This window comes from Mytilus galloprovincialis, chromosome 8 (assembly GCF_965363235.1).
Source record: "Mytilus galloprovincialis chromosome 8, xbMytGall1.hap1.1, whole genome shotgun sequence".
In the NCBI taxonomy this organism is placed as follows: Eukaryota; Metazoa; Mollusca; class Bivalvia; order Mytilida; family Mytilidae; genus Mytilus; species Mytilus galloprovincialis.
The window spans coordinates 31,538,038-31,564,802 of NC_134845.1; the positions used below are offsets into that span (position 1 = coordinate 31,538,038).

General features: G+C 30.5%; 1 protein-coding gene across 6 annotated transcripts in view; it reads left to right on the forward strand.

Annotated features, from left to right (window-relative positions):
* The window catches only part of LOC143085565 (rho GTPase-activating protein 26-like), a 67,214-nt gene extending 46,274 nt beyond the window's left edge, over positions 1 to 20,940 (forward strand). For 4 of the 6 annotated variants that reach the window (XM_076261999.1, XM_076262002.1, XM_076262000.1 and 1 more), the window contains 14 exons: positions 908 to 941; positions 2,075 to 2,137; positions 2,394 to 2,468; positions 3,179 to 3,266; positions 4,252 to 4,310; positions 5,139 to 5,244; positions 5,804 to 5,963; positions 9,297 to 9,543; positions 10,112 to 10,258; positions 11,096 to 11,141; positions 12,429 to 12,476; positions 17,315 to 17,407; positions 18,684 to 18,763; positions 20,507 to 20,936. In XM_076261999.1, coding sequence (XP_076118114.1) covers positions 908 to 941; positions 2,075 to 2,137; positions 2,394 to 2,468; positions 3,179 to 3,266; positions 4,252 to 4,310; positions 5,139 to 5,244; positions 5,804 to 5,963; positions 9,297 to 9,543; positions 10,112 to 10,258; positions 11,096 to 11,141; positions 12,429 to 12,476; positions 17,315 to 17,407; positions 18,684 to 18,763; positions 20,507 to 20,598 — 1,338 coding nt within the window. In that variant the 3' untranslated portion in view covers positions 20,599 to 20,936. Of the gene's footprint in view, positions 1 to 907; positions 942 to 2,074; positions 2,138 to 2,393; positions 2,469 to 3,178; positions 3,267 to 4,251; positions 4,311 to 5,138; positions 5,245 to 5,803; positions 5,964 to 9,296; positions 9,544 to 10,111; positions 10,259 to 11,095; positions 11,142 to 12,428; positions 12,502 to 17,314; positions 17,408 to 18,683; positions 18,764 to 20,506 lie in introns of those variants that run through there. The other 2 variants (XM_076262001.1, XM_076262004.1) reach the window with 2 other exon arrangements.
* The last annotated feature ends 5,825 nt before the right edge of the window (positions 20,941 to 26,765 follow it).

A 26,765-nucleotide genomic window follows, 5' to 3' on the forward strand; every position in this document is an offset into this window, starting at 1 on the left:
ATGACTAGTAACCTTGGTTATCTGGTTATAGTGAAGACTATCTAAAGCATGTGCTTTTATGACATAACAGAAACTGCAAAATAAAGAAGTTTTTTTGCATGTAAAAGACTTTCAAAGCAAATCTTCATTGAAACAAAAAAAAAAAAATTATTTAGTCACAAGTTTCCTGCTTTTCTCTGTACATGCTGAAGGTAAAAAAGGCATCCACTATCAAAAATATATATTGCTTTATATGGAAATTCTTTTTGTTTCCATTCAGTCTTACTTCTTTTAAATATTCAAACTTCAATAAGTGGCTATAAAAAAACACTTAAACTTTTCTGATCATTTTATAGGAGTAGATACATTGTATATTAATGTTTGATTAGATGCAATCGAAATAACTGTTGCTTTTGACCGGCCACTTTATAGTTTTCATTCATTAATGAGTGGCAAGACAATATGAACATGTAAAGCTGATAATATCATGATTTTAGTTAAGTTGTTCCAACACAAAGTGATTACCTTGTGTATGCAGGGTCATTACAATAAAAACATAAATGTAGAAGGTCAGGTAATAACAACTTGAATGAATGCTCCAGTAATTTTTTTGAGATTGACATGTTTCGGTGGCCAAGGATAGAAAACAATACACAAAATTATTAAAGTTGTGTGAATTCAACAAAATTGAGCAAAAATATTACACCGGCAGCATTTTTTTTTAGAGTTAGAAAAAACACTGTGAAAACTTGTGGTTAGATTTAAGAATTGGCACATAAACAAAATAGACCTATTCAAATTTATACAGTAACGTCATAGCAAGTCAAAATGTTGTTCGTTGATACTTGTAAATATTACTAAATACTAGTCTCCTTATAAAGTACTTTATAATGGTGGTATATAAATAAATTTGTTTGTTTTCCTCCAGGTTTACATAAAACCAAAGACTACTTCAGATGACTGTAAGTATCTCTTTCATTAAATTTATAGGGGGTGAGGGGGGGGGGGGGGGTGCTCATTATCCAATTTTTTTTATCTCAAATTTAACAGTTTTCCTCCCTATATCCCTCATTCCCTCTTTTTTTACTCGAAGTAGCACAGGTTACCATTTACTTTATACCCTATATGCTACATCCTCACTTTTTGTTACCCTAAGTATCACTCATTGCAACTTTTGTTTATCCCTTATATTGCACATCCCCACTTTATTTTGCCTCATATCAAAAGAGTGTTATCCCACTCTATATGACAGATTATTTATACTGAGCCGTGGAAAATCTAGTGACAGTATTATCTCCCCTGTAACCACAGAAATCTTGATCTTTATAAATATATGACAGATAAAGTCTACAGAGGCGTGGAAAATCTAGTGACAGAATGTTACCTCTCCTGTATACACAGAAATCATCACCTTATAATTATATGACAGATAAAGTCATACAGAGACGTGGAAAATCTAGTGACGGAGTTATCTCCCCTATTATTACAGAAATCTTGATCTTTATAAATATATGACAGTTAAGTTTATTTTCGGGGGTATCATTTTTTTGTGTAACTGGGTTTAGGTGGTTGTCAAAGTCTGTATTCAAACCTTAAGTAACTTGTATAACGTTGATAAAGTGTTCACAAATACCCAAGAAATCCAGAAAAAGGAATACCTACTGCATTATAAGGAATCTACAACATAAACATATAGAAGAAAGATGATGGATCCTCATTGAGATTTTCTATACTTACTCTTATATTTAAGTATCTATTCTGTGGGATTATAAACATTAAAATGATTGATATCCACACTATAATTGACCACAAAAAAAAAAACACTGCATGAGAGCAATTTCACAAAAAATCTTAAGAGAAAAAATATTTATGTGTTTAACAAACAATTTTAGACATCAGATTTTGTGTGTGAAAAAGAACAAACATCAGGATACAACTGTTTATTTTTTTATTTTTTTTTTTTTTTTTAATTCCTTCTCTGAGAGTCATTATCTTTTTTAAAAGTAAAGTAATACGTTAGGTGTGATTTATGTTTTTCATTATTTTGATAATTGTCCTGATGGGTTAATTGTATTTATTGATTTTCTAATTTTAGCTTCATTAGATGATATAGGATTCCAGTTTGTAAATAGATGTATCAAGGCAATAGAAGATAGAGGTTAGTTTGTTATATTGGATGAAGGTAAGAGGGAAACACAAGAAAAATTACAAAAAAGGGGGTGTTAATTTATAATTCATAGAAAGAACACATGATTCATGTCCATCTACCAAATATCCTAACAACACCTATTTATTTAAATGCTTTATAGAGTTGGGATTTTGTTTTAACTTATATCTCAAATTAAATTATCAAACCCTTTTCTGTTTAAGATAAAAGATACTCAAAGATACAATATTACTTTGTTATTTTTCAGGTTTAGAAGAAAATGGATTATATAGAGTTGTAGGTGTAAATTCAAAGGTCACCAAATTAATATCAATTGGTTTGGGTAAGATATCCTTTTGAAACTTAATAACTGTGATATTTCTTATAAAAATACGTCAATTATACAATTCTTGGAATCTGGTATATTATTTACTTACAATCACTTAGGTTATGAAAACTCAAATATTTCTAGAATAAATGTACATTTTCAATAGAATATAAGCAATGGAGATTTTTTTTATAGTTATTGTTTTCAGCAGTCAAATAGCAAATAGTCAGTTGATACAGAGATGGTTGAGAAATGATCTACTTTAATTTTCAAAAATGCTATTTTTATTTCACATGTTAAACTTGATCTGTTTGGTAAATATCTTTTATTGTTGTAAAGCAACAGTATTTTCATTACAGTATGTAACCAACAGTTAGCTTTCAATCAAATATCATTTTGCATTTGTTCAAATAAGGCTTCAACTATAGAGATGTTATCAGTGACAAAATATGTTTTAACAATTTTTCAAGCTTTTCTATACACGAAAGGTTTATTACATGAATATTGGTGAATATTATCCATCTATTCACAAGCTTTTGCATTAAAAAATCTATTCACCAAAACTCACATAAAAACTACATTATTATAGGATAAAAATAAAATTCATTTTACTATTTTGATATATTAAAGTTGCTTTAACTTCTAACCTTAATAATTGCAGGTACAAATTTCTGAATGTATAAAACAAAGATATATGAATTCATTGCTGTATTTTTTTTTTATAGATGTCAAGAAGCGAGAAAAGATGAATTTAGATGATAATACCCAGTTTGAAATTAAAACAATCACAAGTGCTATTAAGAATTACTTAAGGTAAGACTTATAAAACAGATAAATCAGATAAAGCCCCAAACCACATCTTCATTGTTGATAAATCACATTTCATAAACTGCTTGATAAGGGAATTAGGTGTTGAAAATTAAATTGAAATTCATGTTTTACTCGCTCAACAATTATCAAGAAGAAATCAAGAACATGCATAGCCTGTTATATGTTCCTTTGGAATTTAAACCAAAGATAAAGAACTTGATTTTCTTTAAAGGTACTGGATAACATTATTAACAAGTATCTTCTTTACAAACAACTTAATATGGGAGTCTCATGGGGGGGTTCTGATCCTGATCCCGCTTACCGTTTTGTCAGATTCCCGTATCCCGCTTATACTATGTACGTAGGCAATTATAATTTTTTTTTGTAAATTCCTGTGTCCCGCTAGACTTCATTTCAGGAGATCACGGCAAAATAATTTGACTTTCAAGTGTCACCCTTACAAAAAGTCAGCAATCCCGCGTCACGCTTAGACCCCAATGAGACCCACTAATATTGCTTGGTCTGCCAATAGCTTCTCAGAACCTCTTTCCAAACTATAATCATCAGTTTGATCAGCAATCAAAGATGGGATTCATAGTAACTATGAGTACACACATTATAAGTCTCTTTCCTCTTGAAAAAGTATACAAATATTTGACTACTCTACCCTTTAGACTAGGAATTCCCATTCTAAACTGGAGACAGATTGAAAGAATGAGTCTTACTTTGATTTATAAAATATAGAATGACAAATGAAGATATAACTCATAAATTCATGAAGATGCATGGGTAAATTATCAATGTTGTTCCAAATTAGTTTTGAAGCAATATTTTGACAATGCCTTTAAACACCCTTTGTTGTATAACTTCAGAGGAGTGAAATTTTTGATTTATTTCATACATGAGCAAAAACATTTTGATTTAAGTAGGAAATCACAATATTCCATTGTAACAAATGTAATAACCTGGTTTAATCTCCTTTTTATAGATCATTACCAGAGCCGCTGATGACATACAAGTTTCATTCACAATTCATACAAGCAGCCAGTAAGTAGAAATAGTCAATTAGTGGAATAAAAAAATGTATAATTTGTGATGCAGATGAATATTTTTTTTAAGTCCAGATTTTTTTTTTTTTTAAATACGAATATTGCAATGATAACATTAGCTGTTTACTAAATGAATGTATAAATAAACTTTAACTCAAATGGATCCATATCCATGTGAATTGACTTAAGAAAAAAAAGTTAATTCATTTAAAGTCATATGAAATTATTTTTTAAAAAGATGCATATGTTTTGTATAACAAAATGGATAGTTGTCATTATTAAACTTATGTACATATACTTTTTCTGAAGAAAACTCTTTAATTTGTCAACATTTAGAAGAAGTTTCCTTTTTTTAATTGCTTGCTTTAAGGAAGCAATTCGCCGAAAAAATTTCCGTATCAAAATGACCTTAGCACGACCTTTCTCATAAAAATACGGTGATTGCAATACGCATGGATCTGTCACTGAAATAAACTGTTATCTGATTGTTCATGTTATACACATACTCAATATTCATGCTTCTTTGTTGATTGTTTTCTATAAGGTGACAATTGGTAAACTACGGCTTCAAAACTTGACAATTAATGAGCTGCCATATTTTCACTCCATAACAGACAGAGAGGAACAAAGTGACAATTATACAATAGTTTTGCATAAAAAATGATAAAATCGTGCACAGAAGACCAAGTTTATGATATATACATGCATTGGTTCAAGAATTGGATAAACATTATTTTTCACCAATCACTTGTTTCATATTGTTGTCACATTAGAACTTTTTAGAGAATAGTGTAATTAATTTGAAATGTTTGTTTGACTGTTTCAGAACAAGAAGCAAAGACATTACGGATACATGACATTCACACATTAGTTCACAAGTTACCAGAGAAAAACTTTGAAATGTTAGAAATAATAATAAAGCATTTAAAAACGTAAGTGGTAATAGGTCTATACCATTAAAATTTGTTTATACTGCAAATTAACACATTTAAAGGGAGGTTTGCATAGAGTATACATAGACAATAATATATGCACGCAATAGTTTCTGAATTTAAAGTAGTCCTATGGTATATGACTAAATTGTTGCACCATCCTGGACTATTTTATGGTGTCTTATTTCCATTGTATGTCTGAGTGCCAAAAAAGTCTAATGTTGCACTACAGTTATTCTCATTGTGTTGATAATACAGCTAATTAAGACATTGTCAAAAACCACTTGTTGATGAAGGTCAGTATTTTATTTTTAGATAAATTCATGAGGTGAACTATAAACTTGTCTTGTATGCACAATTAATTACATTTGAAATATCTTGTCACATCATAATTAAATTATAGGAAATTGTTACTATTTGTTTATATTTGAGTAAGGGTATGTTAAAGATTGCCATAAAATAACTTACAAATCAAAGACTAATGGAAAAGTGGTAACTTTTAACTCTATTTGTATTAGAGTTTAAAAAAATATTGCAAAACTTCTATATTATATTTTAGGGTATCAGAATTTCAAGACAAGAATTTAATGACAGTAGCTAACCTTGGTGTATGTTTTGGTCCTACATTGATGAAAGCAGAGGAAGAGACAGTAGCTGCTATAATGGACATTAAATTCCTCAATATTGTTGTAGAAATTCTCATTAATAACTATGAAAAAGTAAGAACCAGTTTAAAGTGAAAACAAATAGTTGAATAGTATAAAAATAAGAAGATGTGGTATGATTGCATAAGAGACCAAATGACATAGAAATTGATAACTATAGTTCACTCTTTGCCTTCAACAACAATTATATTGCATGTATGTTTCATTATGATACGTTATTTTGATTGGCTAACAGCAATTTCATCATCTTCTGAAATTAACATTCATTACACAATGAAAATGAACATTTATGATGACCCAAGGTTTGGCTCAGGGTGTCATTCCCTCATGTCAACTGTTTTATTCTAAACATTAAGGAACATCTCAGATTCTTATGATTCTCTTGGTTTAATAGGTAAAAACAAACAAATGGATTGAACTTTCCTATAATGTTCTTTTCATAATCTTCATGTTTGATATTTCCCTTGACTTATATGAGTGTTTTTAACAACACCGAAAATCAGAATTAAGCAGTATTTATATTTAGTGTTTTTATAAATTTAGAAACACGTCAGAGGGAATTCCCCAGTTATGCTAAAAATGCAAAAGTTCTCTGAATTCCGATAAATCTATTTCTGTCATATAAGAACTGAAGTTGACTTTTTCTTATATGTCACTGTTATGAAACTGATATTTCATAATGTACTTCCATAAAGAAATAGAGAACCATCTAGGTTGTTTAATTAATGTACGTTGCTACTAATCGCAAGTCAAGGGTTTGTTTAGGTAATTATGCGCATTCATATAGTTTTTGTCGAGCCTGCAACTTTTGTTGCAGAAAGCTCGACATAGGGATAGTGATCCGGCGGCGGCGGCTATGGCGGCAATGTTAGCTCACTTCTTAAAAGCTTTATATTTCAGAAGGTGGAAGACCTGCATGCTTCATACTTTGTATATAGATGCTTCATGTTACGAAGTTTCCGTCAGTCACATGTCCAATGTCCTTGACCTCATTTTCATGGTTCAGTGACCACTTCAAAAAAAAGTTCAGATTTTTTGTAATGTTGAATTCTCTCTTATTATAAGTAATAGGATAACTATATTTGATATGTGCGTACCTTGCAAGGTCCTCATGTCTGTCAGACAGTTTTCACTTGACCTCGACCTCATTTCATGTATCCGTGATCAAGGTTAAGTTTTGGTGGTCAAGTCCATATCTCAGATACTATAAGCAATAGGGCTAGTATATTCGGTGTATGGAAGGACTGTAGGGTGTACATGTCCAACTGGCAGGTGTCATCTGACCTTGACCTCATTTTCATGGTTCAGTGGTTATAGTTAAATTTTTGTGTTTTGGTCTGTTTTTCTCATACTATATGCAATAGGTCTACTATATTTGTTGTATGGAATGATTGTTAGGTGTACATGTCTAGCGGGCAGATGTCATGTGACCTTGACCTCATTTTCATGGTTCAGTGGTCAAAGTTAAGTTTTTGAGTTTTGGTCTTTTTATCTAATACTGTATGCCATAGGTCAACTATATCTGGTGTATGGAAATATTTTATGATCTTTATGTCAGTCGCGCAGGTTTTATTTGACGGTGACCTCATTTTCATGGTTCATTGCACAGTGTTAAGTTTTTGTGTTTTGGTCTATTTTTCTTAAACTGTAAGTAATGGGTCAACTATATATGTTGTATAGAAGCATTGTTAGCTGTACATGTCTGCCTGGCATGATTCATCTGACCTTGACCTCATTTTCAAGGTTCATTGGTCTTTGTTTAGTTATCTTGGTTAATGTTAAGTTTATGAGACAGTTGTAATAAAACTAAGCTTTATACTTAGGACTATCAACATAATATCAATGATTAGTATAGAAGGCGAGACATTTCAGCGTGTGCACTCTTGTCTTGACTTTAAGGGGTATTAGATTGAATGGTTGCTCTGGATTCCACACTCACTTGATTAATTTATAACTCATGGGATCCTTTCTATGTATTTCTGCTATTTGGGGTTATTGTTGCATAATTTTAAATCATATGCATCATTTAAATTAAAACAATTCTAGTCCACATCGTAAAAGTAACTACAACACCCCTTCAGGCAAAATGGAGTCTTCCATATTATCGTTTCAAGTTGTCTCCCTTCCAGAAGAAACTTCTGTGAATTCTGAATCAAAACAACACGTTGAGAAGAATATACTTGTTCTGTCGATAAACGTATTATATTAAAAACAATCGCAATTTAAACCGAGGAATGTGTACGGAAAGAAGTCATGATCACTGACCCAAAGGAAATTAAATATTTAAAGAGTTAAGAATGGGTTCCTCCTAGAATTAACGTAGGAAAATAGGTGATACATGTAAGATACGAAGTGAAATACCTTCTCTCACTATGAGTCTCAGTGATTGCTGAGGAAAGTAAACTGAGAATTGATAGTACAAAACTAAAACACAATAGGCCTAAGTATATTGTTCACATACTGTTTTATCCGTGATTGGCTATTTTGTAACTATTTAGATAATTTACGTATATTTTACATTTTACATGTGCAGTTGAATTAGTTTTGAAAATAATATTATCCAGCTACATGTATACATGTGTTAATGATCCCTTAGAGCAATCTGCCCTTTGATTTCATGATCCTAGCTAAAAAAATATTATTATAAATATTAAATGCTTTTTTTTGTAATTTCGTAGGGTTTTAAAAGTGTTGACCCTGCGCACATTTTTAGAATATACTTCGGTGAACGCTTCTTCACCCTAATGAATTTACAAATAGAAGCATTCAATTCTTAAATTAACTCTATTCATATTGTATTGCCAGCCATAAAAGGCTGAAACGATAAATGTAAATCTATTCAAAACAATAAACTAACAGCCTGTTTATATATAAAATATTAAACAACAAACACATATAATATGCAGCAACAAAAGACTACCACTGCATTACAGGTTTCTGACTTGGTACAGGCATATACAGAATGTGGTAGGGTTAACTAGTTTGACCATATATATGACAATGTCCATCTGTTTATTTGTATGTATGGTTATGATTCATTGTGAGCACAAACAACTTCAACTTCAATGATTCTGATAAGTAATGCATGATTGTCATTTAAAGCATTCAATTTTGAGAAATACTTTCAAAGCCATTTGTACAACTCTTCACTTTGTTATGATGAATAACAGACATTGGACTATTGGAAAAATTGTTTCTCAAAATCTTATTAAATTTTTTAATTGATAAAAAGGACTGCCCTGTAGAAGGCCTATAACATTAGACATAGGCAAATTTCAGATGAAAAAAAAAACAATTTAATAAAATTGACTAGATCTTCAACAAAGGACACAAACAAAATCATAGCTGAAATAATATTTTCATTTGAAATAACTTTTTTCCTTACAGATTTTTGGGTCTACACCAGATGAACCAGAAATGCTAAATACAGGTGATACTAAAATGGTTCCTAACAGTAAAAGAACAATTATCACAGACAGATTTACTCCAGGTGTCAATCACACAATGTTGTCAGCAAATACCCAATCACCAACAACATCACAACCAGTCTATGCAAATAAAGCTCCGCCTCCACCCACAGAAAAGTTTAGACCTATAGAGAAACCTATTGAATTTTATAATCCAGCAATGGCAGGTTTGTAGAAAATCTAAGGGAAGAAAGTTTGGGGGATTTAAAGAGATTGAATGGATTGAAGAGATCATTAAAAGAGCGCCCAGATAAATTGATTTCATTTTGTTTGAATTCTCAGTTGCATTTATTGTGTTTTTTGAGTCAGAACAGTTTTATAAGATGTCTGTTTGGCCTTGCATTCTGTATGTCTGTCCAACATATAGAAAATTTAAAAATGTTTTGTTTCATTTGTAAAATTTAAATGGAATTATGCCCATACAAATAAAATATTGAGATAAGTTCTGAATTTGTCATTACAGAAACTAAAGACCTATGGGTGAAATGATTTATTATATTCTTAAATTTTGGTGTACAGACAATGAATTTTTGGCCAATGATGATATGTTATATTGTTTCTAAACCAATCAAAATATGTTGATGTATGTTCCACCATAATGCGTTACATTGTGAAATTGCGAATTGATAGCATATGTTTTAAAAATGGTTCAAGTTTTGTTTTGAGATTTATGAATAACATCACCATTTCTATAATGGTAGAATTCAGTAACATTGTACATGCATTTCTTTACAGAAAGCAGTAGTGGTAGTTCTGAGTCTATAAACTCAAGTCAGTCTAATCATTTATCTAACTCAATACCGATGTCAGAGAACCCTCGGAAACCTGTGAACATGTATGGAAATGCCGGAGTACCAGAATATGGTAATGTTAATGCATTAGGTATGTATAACAGGGTATACAGATCCCTCATTTATTTGATAAAGATTTACATAGAATGTCTTTGAACATTAAAAAATGAAGAATCACAGATAAAAGGAGCTAAAGATTTAAATGCTATTCAACTTTAATTCCATACCAATATACTGATCCATTTAAATTACAGCAGGGATCTATAGGGAAGGGAAGGGGATTGAACTAAAGAAGTTCCATAGAGGCTGTTTAGAAGCAGTAGATAGACTTACGCCTCCGGGTGCGAGAATTTCTCGTTGCATTGAAGACCTGTTGGTGACCTTCTACTGTTGTCTGCTCTATGGTCGGGTTGTTGTCTTTTTGGCACATTCCCCATTTCCATTCTCAATTTTATTCCAATCATGTACTCCTTAAGGTACCCAAGTTATAATTTATCTGGAGTGATCAAAATCATTAGATTACTTCTAAAAACTGAGAAAACATGTATGTTGCATGTAAAATTGATAACAATCTGGAGGATTTGTGCTCAAGTCCCAAATCTCTGTTGAATATGCCCACTGTTAATATGGAATACTGTAGATTCAATTATCTTCGTGGGCATTCATTTTCATGGATTGAGGACAAATTTGTAGATATTTGATTTCTTGTTTGCCAATCTCTTCATACAAAACCCAAAGAAATTTTGTTGATCACCTGTATCTAAAGGATAAAAAATTTAATTCACATAGTTTTTTTTATCCTACATCGATCTTTTGATGTCGTCCCTAAGAAACCCATGAAAAATGATATCCAATAAATTACAATGAATCCACAGTATACAGACTTTAATAAAAAAACTCTTAACATGGCAGTTTCTTCTCTTTTCAGCAAATAGATTTGCATTGAATATAGCAGGGGCAGATAATCCTATGTTGTAAGTAAAACTTTTAATATTGTAAGCTAGTGCTAATATCCTGCACAGAAATTATCCTTTATGTCTGTAAATGTCTTCTAAATACTGAATTCAACCAAAGAGTGAAACATATTTTTTTCAAGTGAAAATGATGATATATGCATGTTTTTTTGAGTGTTCAACCAAAGAGTGAAACATATTTTTTTCAAGTGAAAATGATGATATATGCATGTTTTTTTGAGTGCTTGATATTCATAATTGTAATTAGGAGATTGAGATTTAGAAATTTTAACTGCAACACAAAGGAATTAAAATAAAATTATTTTAAAAAGATTGTTGAAATATCTTCCATGAATTAAGTAAAAATTCAGATCTATAAGAAAGAAATATGAATATAAATTTTTTCCTTATTAAAAAAATAATTTATAGGTATAGTGTCATATAAAAATTAACTAATGCATTACATGTTTTAATCCTCCATAGCAAACCAGTTCGAAAACGAGTTTCTAGGTTTGTCTCTGTCACTTAAAGATCACACTATTCTACCCTATGTTTATAATTTTATGAACAGTTTATTTTTTAGAAAAAAATAGATTTTTGTACTCGTATTGCACTTTTACGTTGATTTTTTTCCCTCCTAAATTTAAACAAATCAATTTTTATTTTCATAATATAAAAGTAGTAATATCTGTTGTAAACCTTTTCGATAGATGAGAAATAAAATCACAATTATGCTTATTGGAACTTGCATTTGCTTTAAGCTACATGGAGCTATATCCTCAAATTCTTATAGTAAGTTCATTTATTCAAGACAGTTTTTGAAATAAATAAAATCATTTAAATTTTAGGCTGAATCCTACATAAACTAGTCTATTTCTGTTCTGATATGTTCCATCTTCTAACTAATGACTCTTTTTTAAGATATTGCTGGACTTCTCTGATTTATAAGTGTCATAGAATATCAAATAAAGCTTTAATTACTTTATCATCAATTAATACAAAACCATTGCAACAAATGTTGTCGATATCATAATGACTACTTATACTAGAATGGTAGATTTACCGGTAGTGATAGATATACTAATTGTTGGAATCTGAAAACAAATCATATAACCCATTGTTCCTGAATGACCCCCATAGATTTACTAATTGTTGGATTAAAAGAACAAGGAATTTAACCCCAGTAATTGTTCCCGGATGGCTAGGCCTGTAGAAGTAAGCTGTAATATTAACATCAAGAGTAGAGATAATTTATTACTAATTGCTAGGTATTATGTTTGGCTGCATTGTGACGCTTATGTTTTGTAGTGGAAGTGTGAAGAAACGTGGTACCCATGATACCCCACATGTCTCTATGTAAGCCGCCATCTTTGTTTACTGTGTATGTGTGCATTGTGTATTTTTATGCCCCATTTATTATGCCCCATTTATGGGCATTATGTTTTCTGGTCTGTGCGTCCGTTCGTCCGTTCGTTCGTCCGTTCGTCCGTTCGTCCGTCTGTCCCGCTTCAGGTTAAAGTTTTTGGTCGAGGTAGTTTTTGATGAAGTTGAAGTCCAATCAACTTGAAACTTAGTACACATGTTCCTTATGATATGATCTTTCTAATTTTAAAGCCAAATTAAAGTTTTGACCCCAATTTCACGGTCCACTGAACATAGAAAATGAAAGTGCATGTTTCAGGTTAAAGTTTTTCAGGTTAAAGTTTTTGGTCAAGGTAGTTTTTGATGAAGTTGAAGTCCAATCAACTTGAAACTTAGTATACATGTGCCCTATGATATGATCTTTCTAATTTAAATACCAAATTAGAGTTTTGACCCCAATTTTACGGTTCACTGAACATAGAAAATGATAGTGCAAATTTCAGGTTAAAGTTTTTGGTCAAGGTAGTTTTTGATGAAGTTGAAGTCCAATCAACTTGAAACTTAGTATACATGTGCCCTATGATATGATCTTTCTAATTTAAATGCCAAATTAGAGTTTTGACCCCAATTTTATGGTTCACTGAACATAGAAAATGATAGTGCAAATTTCAGGTTAAAGTTTTTGGCTTCAGGTTAAAGTTTTTGGTCAAGGTAGTTTTTGATGAAGTTGAAGTCCAATCAACTTGAAACTTAGTATACATGTGCCCTATGATATGATCTTTCTAATTTAAATGCCAAATTAGAGTTTTGACCCCAATTTTACGGTTCACTGAACATAGAAAATGATAGTGCAAATTTCAGGTTAAAGTTTTTGGCTTCAGGTTAAAGTTTTTGGTCAAGGTAGTTTTTGATGAAGTTGAAGTCCAATCAACTTGAAACTTAGTATACATGTGCCCTATGATATGATCTTTCTAATTTAAATGCCAAATTAGAGTTTTGACCCCAATTTTACGGTTCACTGAACATAGAAAATGATAGTGCAAATTTCAGGTTAAAGTTTTTGGCTTCAGGTTAAAGTTTTTGGTCAAGGTAGTTTTTGATGAAGTTGAAGTCCAATCAACTTGAAACTTAGTATACATGTGCCCTATGATATGATCTTTCTAATTTAAATGCCAAATTAGAGTTTTGACCCCAATTTTACGGTTCACTGAACATAGAAAATGATAGTGCAAATTTCAGGTTAAAGTTTTTGGTCAAGGTAGTTTTTGATAAAGTAGAAGTCCAATCAACTTGAAACTTAGTATACATGTTCCCTTTGATAAGATCATTCTAATTTTAATGCCAAATTAGAGAATTTATTCCAATTTCACAGTCCTTTAAACATAGAAAATGATAGTGTGAGTGGGGCATCCGTGTACTGTGGACACATTCTTGTTTGTTAATAAAATTCAAAGTATTGTTTGTATTTGAAATAAGAGCTCAAGGCAATTGCAATATCTGTAAAGTTATTGATACTTGAATTGCTTGACCAAAATCAACATAATTATTCTCTGAATAGATCAGTCATTATATGTCTCCCCTTCAACTAACAAGACATTATATTTTAGTATTATTTTGTCTCCCTTTCAACGAAAGGAAGACTTGTAAATTTCAACTAGATTTTCTTCTTATTTTCAAACAACTTTTTCCTGTCCCTAGCGGTTTATTTTTTGGCATGACTAAGGTGTATAAATATTAGTCAGTGTTTTGTTTCATTACCTTTATGTGACATTTACCTTTAACATAAGTCAAACTTGTTGACTTTTGGGATAATTTTCTTTTCCTGGTCATAACTTTTTAAAATATTTTTGATGTGTTGTCACATTTGAGAGGGGGTTAGGAGGGGTCCAGATTCCAAAATCCCGGTCTTAAAAACATGAAATCCTGAGAAATGAAGAAATTTAAATCCCGCCATATCATAATTCGAAAAAAGAATACCCGGATCCCAAAAGGATCAATCAGGAAATCCTGAGCTTAAAACCTGATCCCGGAGTCCCTATAAAGGTGCTTCCACTCTCATTTGAGAATAACCTTAAGTTGAGTAACTTTCCTTCTGTTCTTTAGCATAAGCCTTTGAATATTGACACATGCTTGTATCATCCCAATACTATGAGTTATGTACTATTGTAGATGACCTCTGAACCCTTCCTTTAACTTTGACCTGAAGATCAATAATTAATTTTTAAGGAAGTATTCATGTCCAACACAATACCACATTGTTCTTGCTTTACATGCCAGGACATTTTCTATGCACCTTTGATTTAGTTAGGTTATACCCTTCCCCCTTTGAAAACTTAGTATCCGGAAACACCATTTACAATGCCTCCCATTTAATTTTCTTATTGGCCATAAAGTACCTTCCCTATACTAGAATGCCTATGCTGGAGTGACCTCTGTAGATGAAGGGGAGACATGTTTTTCTAAATCAGTACCACATAGTTTTGTCATCTTTAGAGCATCACAGATTGATATAATTAAATTAATATCTTACCCTGAACAAATGAAAAATCATCATATTTAGTAACAGACTTAGGGTTCTACCCTCTGTCTTTAAAATGGTAAAATATTTGCGGGATTGAGTGTAATAATTGATACTTTGAATTTTATGGGAATTAGAAGAATATTGTGTTAAACTAACAATTAGTTAATATTAATAAATTTATTAAAAGCATGTTATTTTGTTTATGTGCATTGTTTGTTTTGATATGGTTCGTCTCCAGACATGTTTGTAATTATATATATTGAACATCAATTGATGGTTTGCTATATTAATTATTATAGATTACATTTACAAATAGGTCAATAAACAAGTAGGGCTACTTTTACATTGAAAATATTGTTACAGATATCCCCAAAATACTTTTACAAACTGACAATTGTCATATTTTGTCTTGGCCTTTTGTTGAAAACATATGTGATTGGTTGAGATGAAACCAATTGACAAATTGAACAAAACATCATATTCCAGCTGTGCCAACATCATATTTATCTGTGAACATCATATTCTCTTCTAAACGTAACGTTCTTCTGTGAATATCATATTCCTTTCAGAACATCAGGTCTACCTCACATATGATCCAAGGACACAGTTATTGTCCTTTGGATTTCGTTGTCTAGGAATATAGTCCCTAGTGTAAACATTGTATAACTTGCATGTTTTATTTGATACACTTTCCCAATTTATTTCTTGATATTCAATGTATGAAATATTAAGTAGGGGGATGTAATTAATTACATGTTAAAAAAATTTGGGTGCTGAATCTGAATGTTAAGTAGTGATTTGCTCCAGTTAAAAAAAGGTCAAAATATATTACGTCTGAAGCTGTCAAACTGAATTTTAGACCCCCTTAACACAGAATTGTCAATATTTTGAGTTAGAACTGATAGAAGTTTCTATATTTGTTGGACTGGTAGTACACTACACTGTAAAAATCTTTTTGAGAAAGAGCAGGTGCGATATTTTTAATTTGAATTTATTGTCTATAAAAGAAATGCCCACTGTTCTTGGGCCATATAATATATTATCATATGCCATGTAATTACAAAACAAGGGGATATATATTATTCTATGTATCTGAATATCCTATTTTCTCAAACTGCATGAAAGAGGAATAATATAACATTAATTTCCTTTTAACCAACTACATTATTTTAAATTTTTATAAAAATTGGAAAATGTATTTTTCCTTATTTGACTTTATTTAAACACAAGATATTGGAATAAACTTCTGTCATTCAAATTGAAAATGATTCAATTGTTGTAGTACCTTTGCAATTTTTTAAAATTTTGTTTACATTTTACATAAGTCTATGAAATTTAAGCAGCTATGTTAAAGTTTACCAGATGTGTTTGTGTAATAAATGTACCATGGTGATGTTTGTTGTGTATTAGCTAAGATGTTGTGTTTGACCTTTGATAAGAGGGTTGGGTTAGTGAGGCGAGTTACCATGGTGATGTTTGTTGTGTATTAGCTATGATGTTGTGTTTGACCTTTGATAAGAGGGTTGGGTTAGTGAGGCCAGTTATATGACAGTCTGATGAAACATACTATGTTGTGTATACATAAATTTGTGTATAACAGTAAAATGCTTGTATGTATTTCTACCGCTATCATTTACTTGAGTAACTTTGTATTGTACTAAGTATGAATGGAAAATCTATAGACATACCAACACTTAATATACTAGATGTATTATGCATGTCTTCATATACACTGCACAAAATATATTTCTGAAAAGTTTATTTAACATGTTTCAAAATATTGTGGATGCTAAAATATAAATCTGTATTTATGGATTCCTTTTAATTAACAAAGTAATTATACTTCAGAAGATACACAACTGTCACTGTTATTTTTGTGTAAAATGTAGAGTTGTTACATTTATGTGTTTATATTTTAAAAAATAAAAATTTATTACATACACATTTATCAGGAATACCTAATTCATGGTAATAAGTACACATACATGTACAAAGTAGAAATACAATATTTAAAAAAAATGAATTTGTGATTAACCCCAACATCTGTGAAAATTGATACTTTACAAACATCCTCACTTTTTAGGTAAGATATGGACACTTAATTGGAAAATAATAAGAGGAGATGTTGGGTTATGCTTATGGACAGCAACCCAAAAAAACAACTCAGAAAGGACTTCATCTTTCAGTTCAAAACTTTACGTTTATAGAGTAAGACATGTTTAACATAAATTTTCTATGGAGCTATACATAGCAGGCTTATAAAGCATTTTACTTTATGAGGGACTTAGAAATACCTTTTATATAATTGTAGGAATTCCTCTGGATTGAGCATGACAGGAAGTTTAACAGGAAGTCTGACTGGTTCTATAGCCAGTAATCAAACAAAACCTAGGCCTATCAAAAGGTTAGTGATTAATGAACAGGAATCCAGACTGGTTCTGTATAACTTGTTCTAATCTTGAATATGTATTTACCAACTGTGCAAGGGCTGCATAGCCAGTCAAGTTTGTTTAAAACTTCCATCATCATATGCATTTAATAGCAAATGGACTTGAGGTAGACTAACTGTATACCACCATCTTGGATTGTGAAATACCAGTTCACAGGTCTAGTTCTTTGCTTAAACTTAAATCTGTAAATTTTGAGACAGATTGCAAATAAATGGGTATAAATAAATGCATGATTCAAACTGAATTATCTAATACCAAATATTGGTGTATGTTCAAATAAAATTCAAAACTAAGACATTGAAGGAAAGATAACTCAAGAATAAATGCTTATACAGGAATGATAGAGAAAATTTCTATTTTACTTGTAGCAAGAAACCAAGGTTGGTGACACATTTTTTTTTTCTTAAAGCATGTTTCAAAACCTATTTTCTCATATTTTTTTTCAAAATTCTATCTCATAGGTTTCTTTATATTAACAAAAAGTGCTTTTTCATGAACAATCTGCAAATTTTGGGCAATAGCAAGGTTACCCAAAGTATAAGAAAATTCTATCAGAGGTAATATATACTAATAATCTCTTTGAAACAGCACTCCCCTATTGTTATCGTCATCATCAATTTAACCTATCCTATAACAAATTTGTTTTATCATCGAGGTCAAATCTAAAAAAAAAAAGAGCAACCGAAAAAAAATCAAAAATTAGAAAAATACAGAGATGTTTGGTTTATATCATACAAAGAAAATACGGAAAAAATTATCAACATTGACATTTTATATTCCAATATATTTACTTTAAATTATCAAGGTGAAATCAAAGAGTATAAGATAAAAGGAGGATGCTTGTTAGCCACCATCAAACCACCTGTTAAATTGAGTATTTGAATGGTGGTCATATCATATATGTTTCCGTAGAAAATTATATTCTAGTTTTAAATATATAGATTTCAAAATCCATTGAATTTTTGATATACTAAGGCTTTTCTACATAAGGAATAGATTACCTTAGCTGTATTTGGCAAAACTTTTAGGAATTTTGGTCCTCAATACTCTTCAACTTCGTACTTAATTGGCTTTTTTACTTTTTGGATTCGAGCGTCACTGATGAGTCTTTTGTAGACGAAACTCGGTCTTGTGTAGATACAAAATTTAATCCTGGTATCTATGATTAGTTTGTATACATGTGTGATTAAAACATTATAATCAACTTTAATTGAAATTGATCTGTTTCAGAACTGTTAGAACACTGTATCGATGTGAAGCAGAAAATGATTCAGAATTATCGTTTGAACCAAATCAACTCATATTTAATGGTAAAGTATAGACTGTTCTCTAGTTTTTTCATTAAAATAAGAAAATAGCAATCATAGTTTGCCTTTACTCATCAGGGCTCACGCTACCAGGCGACTTGGGCGAAGAAGTCGCTTTCCCGTCCGTCACTTTGCTTTCCCCGACCCCCAAAAGCGAAAACAAGTTGCCCTGTTCTTGACGATACTCGCTTTCAGTCGCTTCCGTCATCAGACATTTTCAATTTTTACCAAGTTGATGAAACATCAATTTGTTATTGATAATTAAAGAAATTTCATTATCTTAAGAAAAGAGGTTGAAGCATTGTCTTTGCAGTGTGAAGCAGGTTATTTGATAAAAAAACAACTTTTTATCACTTCGTGCATTTCCGCAAGTTCTGGTGCTTGTTACTCCAAAACGTACATCAACCGAAATTTCAGCGGCAAAATAAGTTTGTTACTTCATTTAAACGTGATAAAAGTTGCCTCCAGTAAATGTTTAATCCATTTATTGCATTAAAATCGTCATGTTCCTTTCCAAATAACTTGTCAAACATCGTTTTTTTTTGTAAATTTTAATGCATTCGTCCGCCATTGACCGATTTCTAAACTACAGATCTGAACCGGACCAGCTATGACCGAAATCTGTACTTTTACAATAATTACTATTGACGGACGGATGGAACAGCTGACAGAAGAATATTGATCCCAAAGGGAAAAATTACATATTCCACACGCATTAAGAGACTTTTGGTTACATCTAATTGATTGGGTGTATATAATTCCCTATATTTTTTATGTATTGTTTCAAAGTTGCTTAACTCTTAGACTATTAATTATATTATTGCCCAGCTTAATAACTTTTATATTTTTTTATGAGAAACATTGAATTTCATACACAAGATGGATTTGAATTAAATTGTAATTGATATATTATAATTTCTTTACATTTTTTAAAATAAAAATTTTTTTTTTTAGTGCTAAATATTAAATATTTAGTTGGTAGTTTCTCACAAGAACCTTAGTAAAACTTAAACAACTTTGATTTGAAATGTTACTTTAATTGTATACTCCGATATGAATTGAATAATATAAAAAGAACATTATTTACATATGACCCTTTAGACTATAGTAAAATCCAACTATTGTAGCGCACTGCAGAAATGAGCACTTCTCTTTCAAATCTCACCACTTCTCCCTATCAGTTTCAAAAAGAGAAGTCACTAATCCCTATAATTCTAAAGTAGTGTGAGCACTGACTCATGAATATAATGATGTTTAGCATTCTTTTACTCTAGGTATGCAATATTTAAGATTTATTGTTTGGAATTGATTAGAAGGTGGCTAAAATATAAGCTGAAGTAACCAAAATGGTATTCAAAAATATGCAATAGTAGTATACAGCTGTTCAATAGTCATTAATTGACTAAGCAAAAAAAAATCCAGGCTACAAACTAAAACAGAGGGAAACCTATCAACTCATATGAGTTGATGACAAAAAAAAAAACGACCAACAGTCTGAACAGACAAACAATAACACAACACAGAAAACAAAATACTGTGCAACACAACCCCATCAAAAGTAGGGGTGTTCTCAGTTACTACTGAAAGGTAAATAGATCCTGCTCCACATATGGCACCCATCGTGTTGTCAGGATATAATACAATAATGATAATAAATATACAATTAATAGTGGAGATCCTCTTGACAGTAGAAAAATTATGTTAAATTAAGATATTACATTAAATCAATGTATACTTTGATTTCAGTACGAGCTTCCAAAGAGCCAGGCTGGTTAGAAGGACAATTAAATGGAAAAACTGGACTGGTACCTGAAAACTATGTTGAATATATAGATTGATGCAATATTTCTTTTATAATGCAATATAAATCTGTGATCAAAAACTGTATTGGTACCTAGGCAAATAAAGGATATACCATACAACAAGGATGATAGATCCTTCTGCAGATAAACATATAATTTGATAGAATAATATATCTGCATTATACAGGCTTTTATAGTACAAGAAAATCCACAAATTAGAACACTGCATTCTTAGTTGTAATTTGCTGGAGAGATGTACCACTTACCTAGAAGTCTGTAGTCTGTCTGCTGAATTATAGTGATGTATTTATAATGATTGGATAGATATAGTGCTGTTAATATCTCGCCTTTCATGTTCATTTGTATCAAGTGAGCAAATTACTTAATATAAGGTTCACATCTGTGTAGTGATAGCTGAACAATATCTTATAGAAATCATGATAAACAATTTTATAAATTTAGTTTTTGTAACAGTTATAATCCATTCTGTTTAGAATTTTATCGGACATTAGATACTTACTTTATTTAATTTTCAAATTTAACAGACTTGCTATGTAGATATTTTTATAATCGTTATACAGTATTTTCAGTAAAGATACAGTGGGAATCTTTGAACCCAAATGACCTAGATCAGCTAGACAATTGCTCCAATGTTTTGGTGACTAATCACTTATACAAATTTTGAAGGTTCAATCCATTGTACCTTTTTAAGTAACTTGCTAGCTATCCCCTCATTAGTACCTTTTTTACAATAAATATGATAGAAAAATCGACTTTTTACAGTCTTGAGTAAGAGCTTTCAGTGTTCCATTGTATTTTTATAGATGTACATCATATTTTACAGATTGCTTGTTTTTAATGTAGAGATTTTATCATACAAGTCTACCTCTGCTTGATATGTGTTTCAATTTTTTTCAAGTCCAAATATGAAAGATCTTAATATTAGAATACATTTGGATGAACAATTGATTTTTAGACATGCCATACTGGCAGTGAAGATTAGAAATATTCATTGATTATTTGATTTAGTTATAATAATACAACTTTCTCCCCATAGTGGAAATAAATCTTTTGTTGAGATTCTAAATGGAATGATCAATCTAATGTTTGAGTCTTACATATTTTAAGAATTTCAGAATACAGATGCCTTATCAAAATATTTCCAACATCTTAAATATAAGTAGTTGATTGAAAAATTGTTTAAAATTTCTATATCTTGAACTTTCCATGGCTGTACACCATTGTCATTTAAGAATTAATCAATTTTTTAATCCAATTTTAGTTCAATTTTGAACTGCTAATGTGAATAAAACAAGATGTTAAACTTATATAAATTATTGGACAAAAATACATCAAGGGTATATATGATTTCTAAAAAAAGGCATTTGTCCATACTTTAGGTCATAATCACATTGAGTTTATGCTTATACATACTATAATAGATATGATAATGTGCAATGTATTCATTGATTTTTGTGAAGTAGTTTCATCAGTACCATGTCTGATTGATTATATTGTGCTTTGAATCATTCCATTTGTCATTTATGATTGACATGATTAAACTAGTCAGTTAAGCTTGGCTTTAATTTTTTACCAGCTTACTCTTGAGTCACTTCAGATCAAACAGTTTTTCACTCAAAACTAGCTTACTGAATCATACAAACTAGTATAAGCTGTTAAGCCTGTCATTACACAAAGTTTACTCGAGTCACATACTGATCACTAGTTCTTGTAGTTTTCATCAGCAGCTGAATAAATAACAGCTTTGAAACTAGTTTTTAGGGTTTTTTTTTCTTAAAAAGGGACGTATCTTTTCAAAAATTCTTGTTATTATTGTAAATCAGGTATTGTTATGAAAAAATATAATGAATTGAAAGTTTGCAACTGGGTATTAGAAAAAATGTTGGTTCATTTAATGAACTAAATTAGCTTGTGTTTTATGTTGAAGTCGTCTGATACTGAAAGTGCCTTATTTTGGAAGAGTTTAAATTAAGCAATTTCAAAGACAACCCCTGTCTTTTAGGTTTTATTTTAACTTTTTTTTCCCTGATTCTTCTCTTTTTAAAATGGTTTGCTGTTGCTGACAATTTCATGATTTGTCTAAATTTCAAAGTTTGTGAACGGAACTTTCCTGGTAACAATATCTGTTATCATAAAATCTCATCAAAGATACCATCTTGACCATTGTCACATGATAAAATAGATGACAGGATAATTATTGTGTATCTTTATGTATTTGTGCATCATTATGTAACTTTGTGTATCTTTATGTTACAATGTGCATCTTGTGTGACTGTGTGTATCTTTATGTGACTGTGTATCTTGTGTGACTTTGTGTATCTTTGTGTGACTGTGTATCTTCCTGTGACTCAGTATGCTGCAGTGAAATTTATATCTATTGAAAACTAATCAAATACTATTATTTTTGTTCATGGCAAGTTTTATTTATGCAAGCTGTATTTTATGGCTGTTTTATATCACACTTTATCATAATGTTATGTTTTGTACAAATGATTTTTATTCTAGTCTGGTTAATATTGTTTTATTTACAAAGATGTTTTAAGGGTACTTACAAATTCTGAAGTCTTTCTTTCAAATAACTTTACAATAATTTATATGACAATTATCCAGCAGTAAATGCTATCATTGAGATTTGATTAAATCTTTCATTGAGTTTAAAAGGTGCTAGAAGTTTACAGTAACGTGCTGCTTGCATCTACCAAACATCTTTAAAAAAATGTGTCTTTGTGAGAAATTTCATTTTCTATGCATGAATAAGAATATTAAGATACTGTAAATTCAGTTATTATAACAAGACATTTATTAATGTGAATAATGCACTAGGAAAATATTACAATGATAAAAACTTGCATTCTGATATTTATACTTATATCGAGTATAAGGATTTTTCAACAATCACAATACATAATTTTACCTTTTTATCCATTCTTCAAAAATCACAATAATAATAAATAAATGCAATAATTTCTGAATATGAAGATACATGATTCAATGGAATCACAATCAATAGACACTAACATTAGATATTACTTTGCTCAAATTTCTGTCAATTCAGTTTAATTGTTTTCATTACAATGATTAGGAAAGCAGATTTGTTACCAATGATTACATGGAAATCTAATATGTTCAATTGCACATGACAATCTTCTCAAAAAAAGTAAAGCATAGAAATGAAAACAAGTGTTCTTTTAAAATAAAAACTAAAAGCCTTCATTATTTTTCTTTATAACTTTTAAATATAATAAAGAACACACAGGAATCTTACTTTTAGAACTTATGTCATAATTTTTTACGTCGTCATGAATGTCGCACCAAACAGTTGTGATATATATAGACACACGTGTCAAGTGCTTTCAGAAATGTGTAATTGTAGTGGAAACCGGATGTTCAGAAATCTGTTTGTAATATCTAGAAAGTTAGATGTATAATTAAAAATGTTAACTATTCGTTGTCTTGTTTATTAGAAAATAATGTGAAGCAATTTTAAATATATCTTCCAATGTAATGGCTATCAATTCATGCCTGAAAAAAAAAAGATCAAATCCCTAGAATTATAAGAATAGATTTGAATGATGACATCTGTTATAATTTTCTGGTACAATAAAAAAAACTTACAAGAAAAATGAAATGGATAGAATTTTTATATTTCATCTTTTTCAATACATTTTGCACATGCATCTTTAACATTGCTGACTTGATGTAGTCTTCTAGTTGCAGTTGTTTAAACATTATTAAATTGATCTGTTTGGTTTATTTATACAAACAGCAATTTATTATTATCTGAATGCCACGGCTGAAAACAAACTTTTATAGAGTGCTGTCACAATATTTTGATGTTAATTGTTATTGATTATGTTATTTGTTTTTATATGTCAATAATTTGTTATTTATATGTTTCCATTTTTGTTTTGTTTTGAATATTAGAGCATGCATCAATTCAAATATCACAGCAGCATTTTTCCGAACAGTATATTTGTTTCATATATTATCTGAATAGGAATATTCTTAATTTTATTAATTCTATTTGACAGTTAAGGTTTCTTTGATGAAATGGGTGTTGCGTCTTGTTTTATAGGTTTATAATTAATAGGTTCATGCAAGTTGTAAGGTTACTTTTGGAAAACTATCCCCATATATATTGCTGCTGATTAAATGGATTTATGCACAGTTTATTTTGTTGTTTTGGCCAATCGTCTCTTACATTAGTTACGTCTATCAATTATGTAGACCTGTTTGGATATTCTCCACATTATTTTTTCTTCATACAAATCGATCCAATTGACGTATAGCTTCTGTATATGTGAACAAAATCACACATGGAATTATTGGATTTATGAACTTTTTTCTTTATTTTCGTATCACTGTTAAGCTTTCAGGAAGGTTACTCATTTTCAAAAAGAAAATTTATTATGTAATTACAAAATTTGTTTATTTGTTTATAAATCTATACTTATCATGAACATTGTACTTTTGTGTTCGTTGTCTCTGCCACACTAAACATTATGCAATTTTATATGTACTATATTTATGTGATACCTATGTATATATTAGCTTTGTGTACACATTGTACAAAGATTTGTACATATATATACATGTCAGAAATTAAAAGAAAGGGAAAATTATTTGGTTTGTTTAAATTTGTTATTACTTGAGTTGGTTTCCAAACAACAAAAGGTGTTGTTGTGTTGATATAAAAAAGAAAGTGTGTGGTGTGCATCTATGAGGCAGCAACCTAAAATAACTGAATATATGGTCTGCAATAATATATCTATTATCTATACCTTATGTTAAGTTCTAAATTACCCTGAGTGAGGCTAGGTATGTCGGAACTGACATACAGGTAATAGTGATAAAAATTCTTCCACTAGCACATTAAAAAAATAATAGCTTGATTATAGATGACTGATGATGTTCAAGGCACTTATGACAGGCACATTTTCATGTGGTAGAAAAACACTAGTTTGTTATTACCCATAGAAACTGAACTCCATATATACATTTTTACATTGTACTGTACATTTAAAAATAACACATGAAGAGTAAAAACATCTGAGTAAGCATGGTTGAACGATCAACTTGTACAATTTGATATGGGTACATGAAGAAACTGTATTTGTCATGATTATCGTAGTAGCCTATATTGAAAGGGTTGTTATAAGCGACGTGCATCTGTAACAAATTTAAAGTGACTTAATCCAATATCTGCATAAAATTTGTAATAAAACTTGAAACTGTAATGAAACAATTGGTATACGAATATCTATTCGTAAAACAGAAACTATAAGTGACCAGAGCTTTCTTTAGAAATTTATGAACAGTTTCAAGCAAAATGAGATATCCTAAGCTTGTTTCTTGGGGTTAGGTACAGGTCTGACCTCCCCTCTGTGACCGGGAGGTCAAAGTAGTCGACAGACGGAATCACTACCCTGTCAACCCTGAGGTTGTAAGTTAGAATCACGCACAAGGCAGGTGCCCTCGCGTCCAATCGTACAGTGCCTTGACTGGTATGTTGCTGTCAAACTCTTGCAACTCATTCAATATTCTGACCAAATTGCAATTTGTTTTATAAAACCAAACTGTTCAACGGGTCAAAATGTGAAAGTGCAAGGTGAAGAAATAAAATATACTTACAAACCTATATGATTTTTGTCCACTTTAAAGTTGATGTGTCAAAATCAGTCTTACAGTTTGCATAGATATTTTATAGTTATTACCATACTAAAGGTGAAAGGTAATTGTGTAGGAACTTCTTAGGAAGAAAGATAAGAAGTTAGCAATATCCTTTAACTCTACTTTTCGCTATATAGATGATGTTCTTTCACTAAATAATTCAAAATTTGGTGACTATGTGGAACGCATCTAATCTATCCCATCGAGCTAGAGATAAATGGATACTACAGATACAGTTAAGTCGGCCTCATATCTTGACTTGCATCTAGAAATTGAAAATGCGGGCCGGTTGAAAACAAAACTTTACGACAAAAGAGATTATTACAGCTTTCTAATTGTGAACTTTCATTCCATTCGTTTTTGATGCGTTTTGTTATTTGATTTTGTCATGTGATTATGGACTTTTCGAATTGATTTTCCTCTGAGTTCAGTATTTTTGTGATTTTACTTTTTCCATTTCTAAGTAGCAACATTCCAGCAGCACCTGCATACGGGGTATATATCTCCCAATT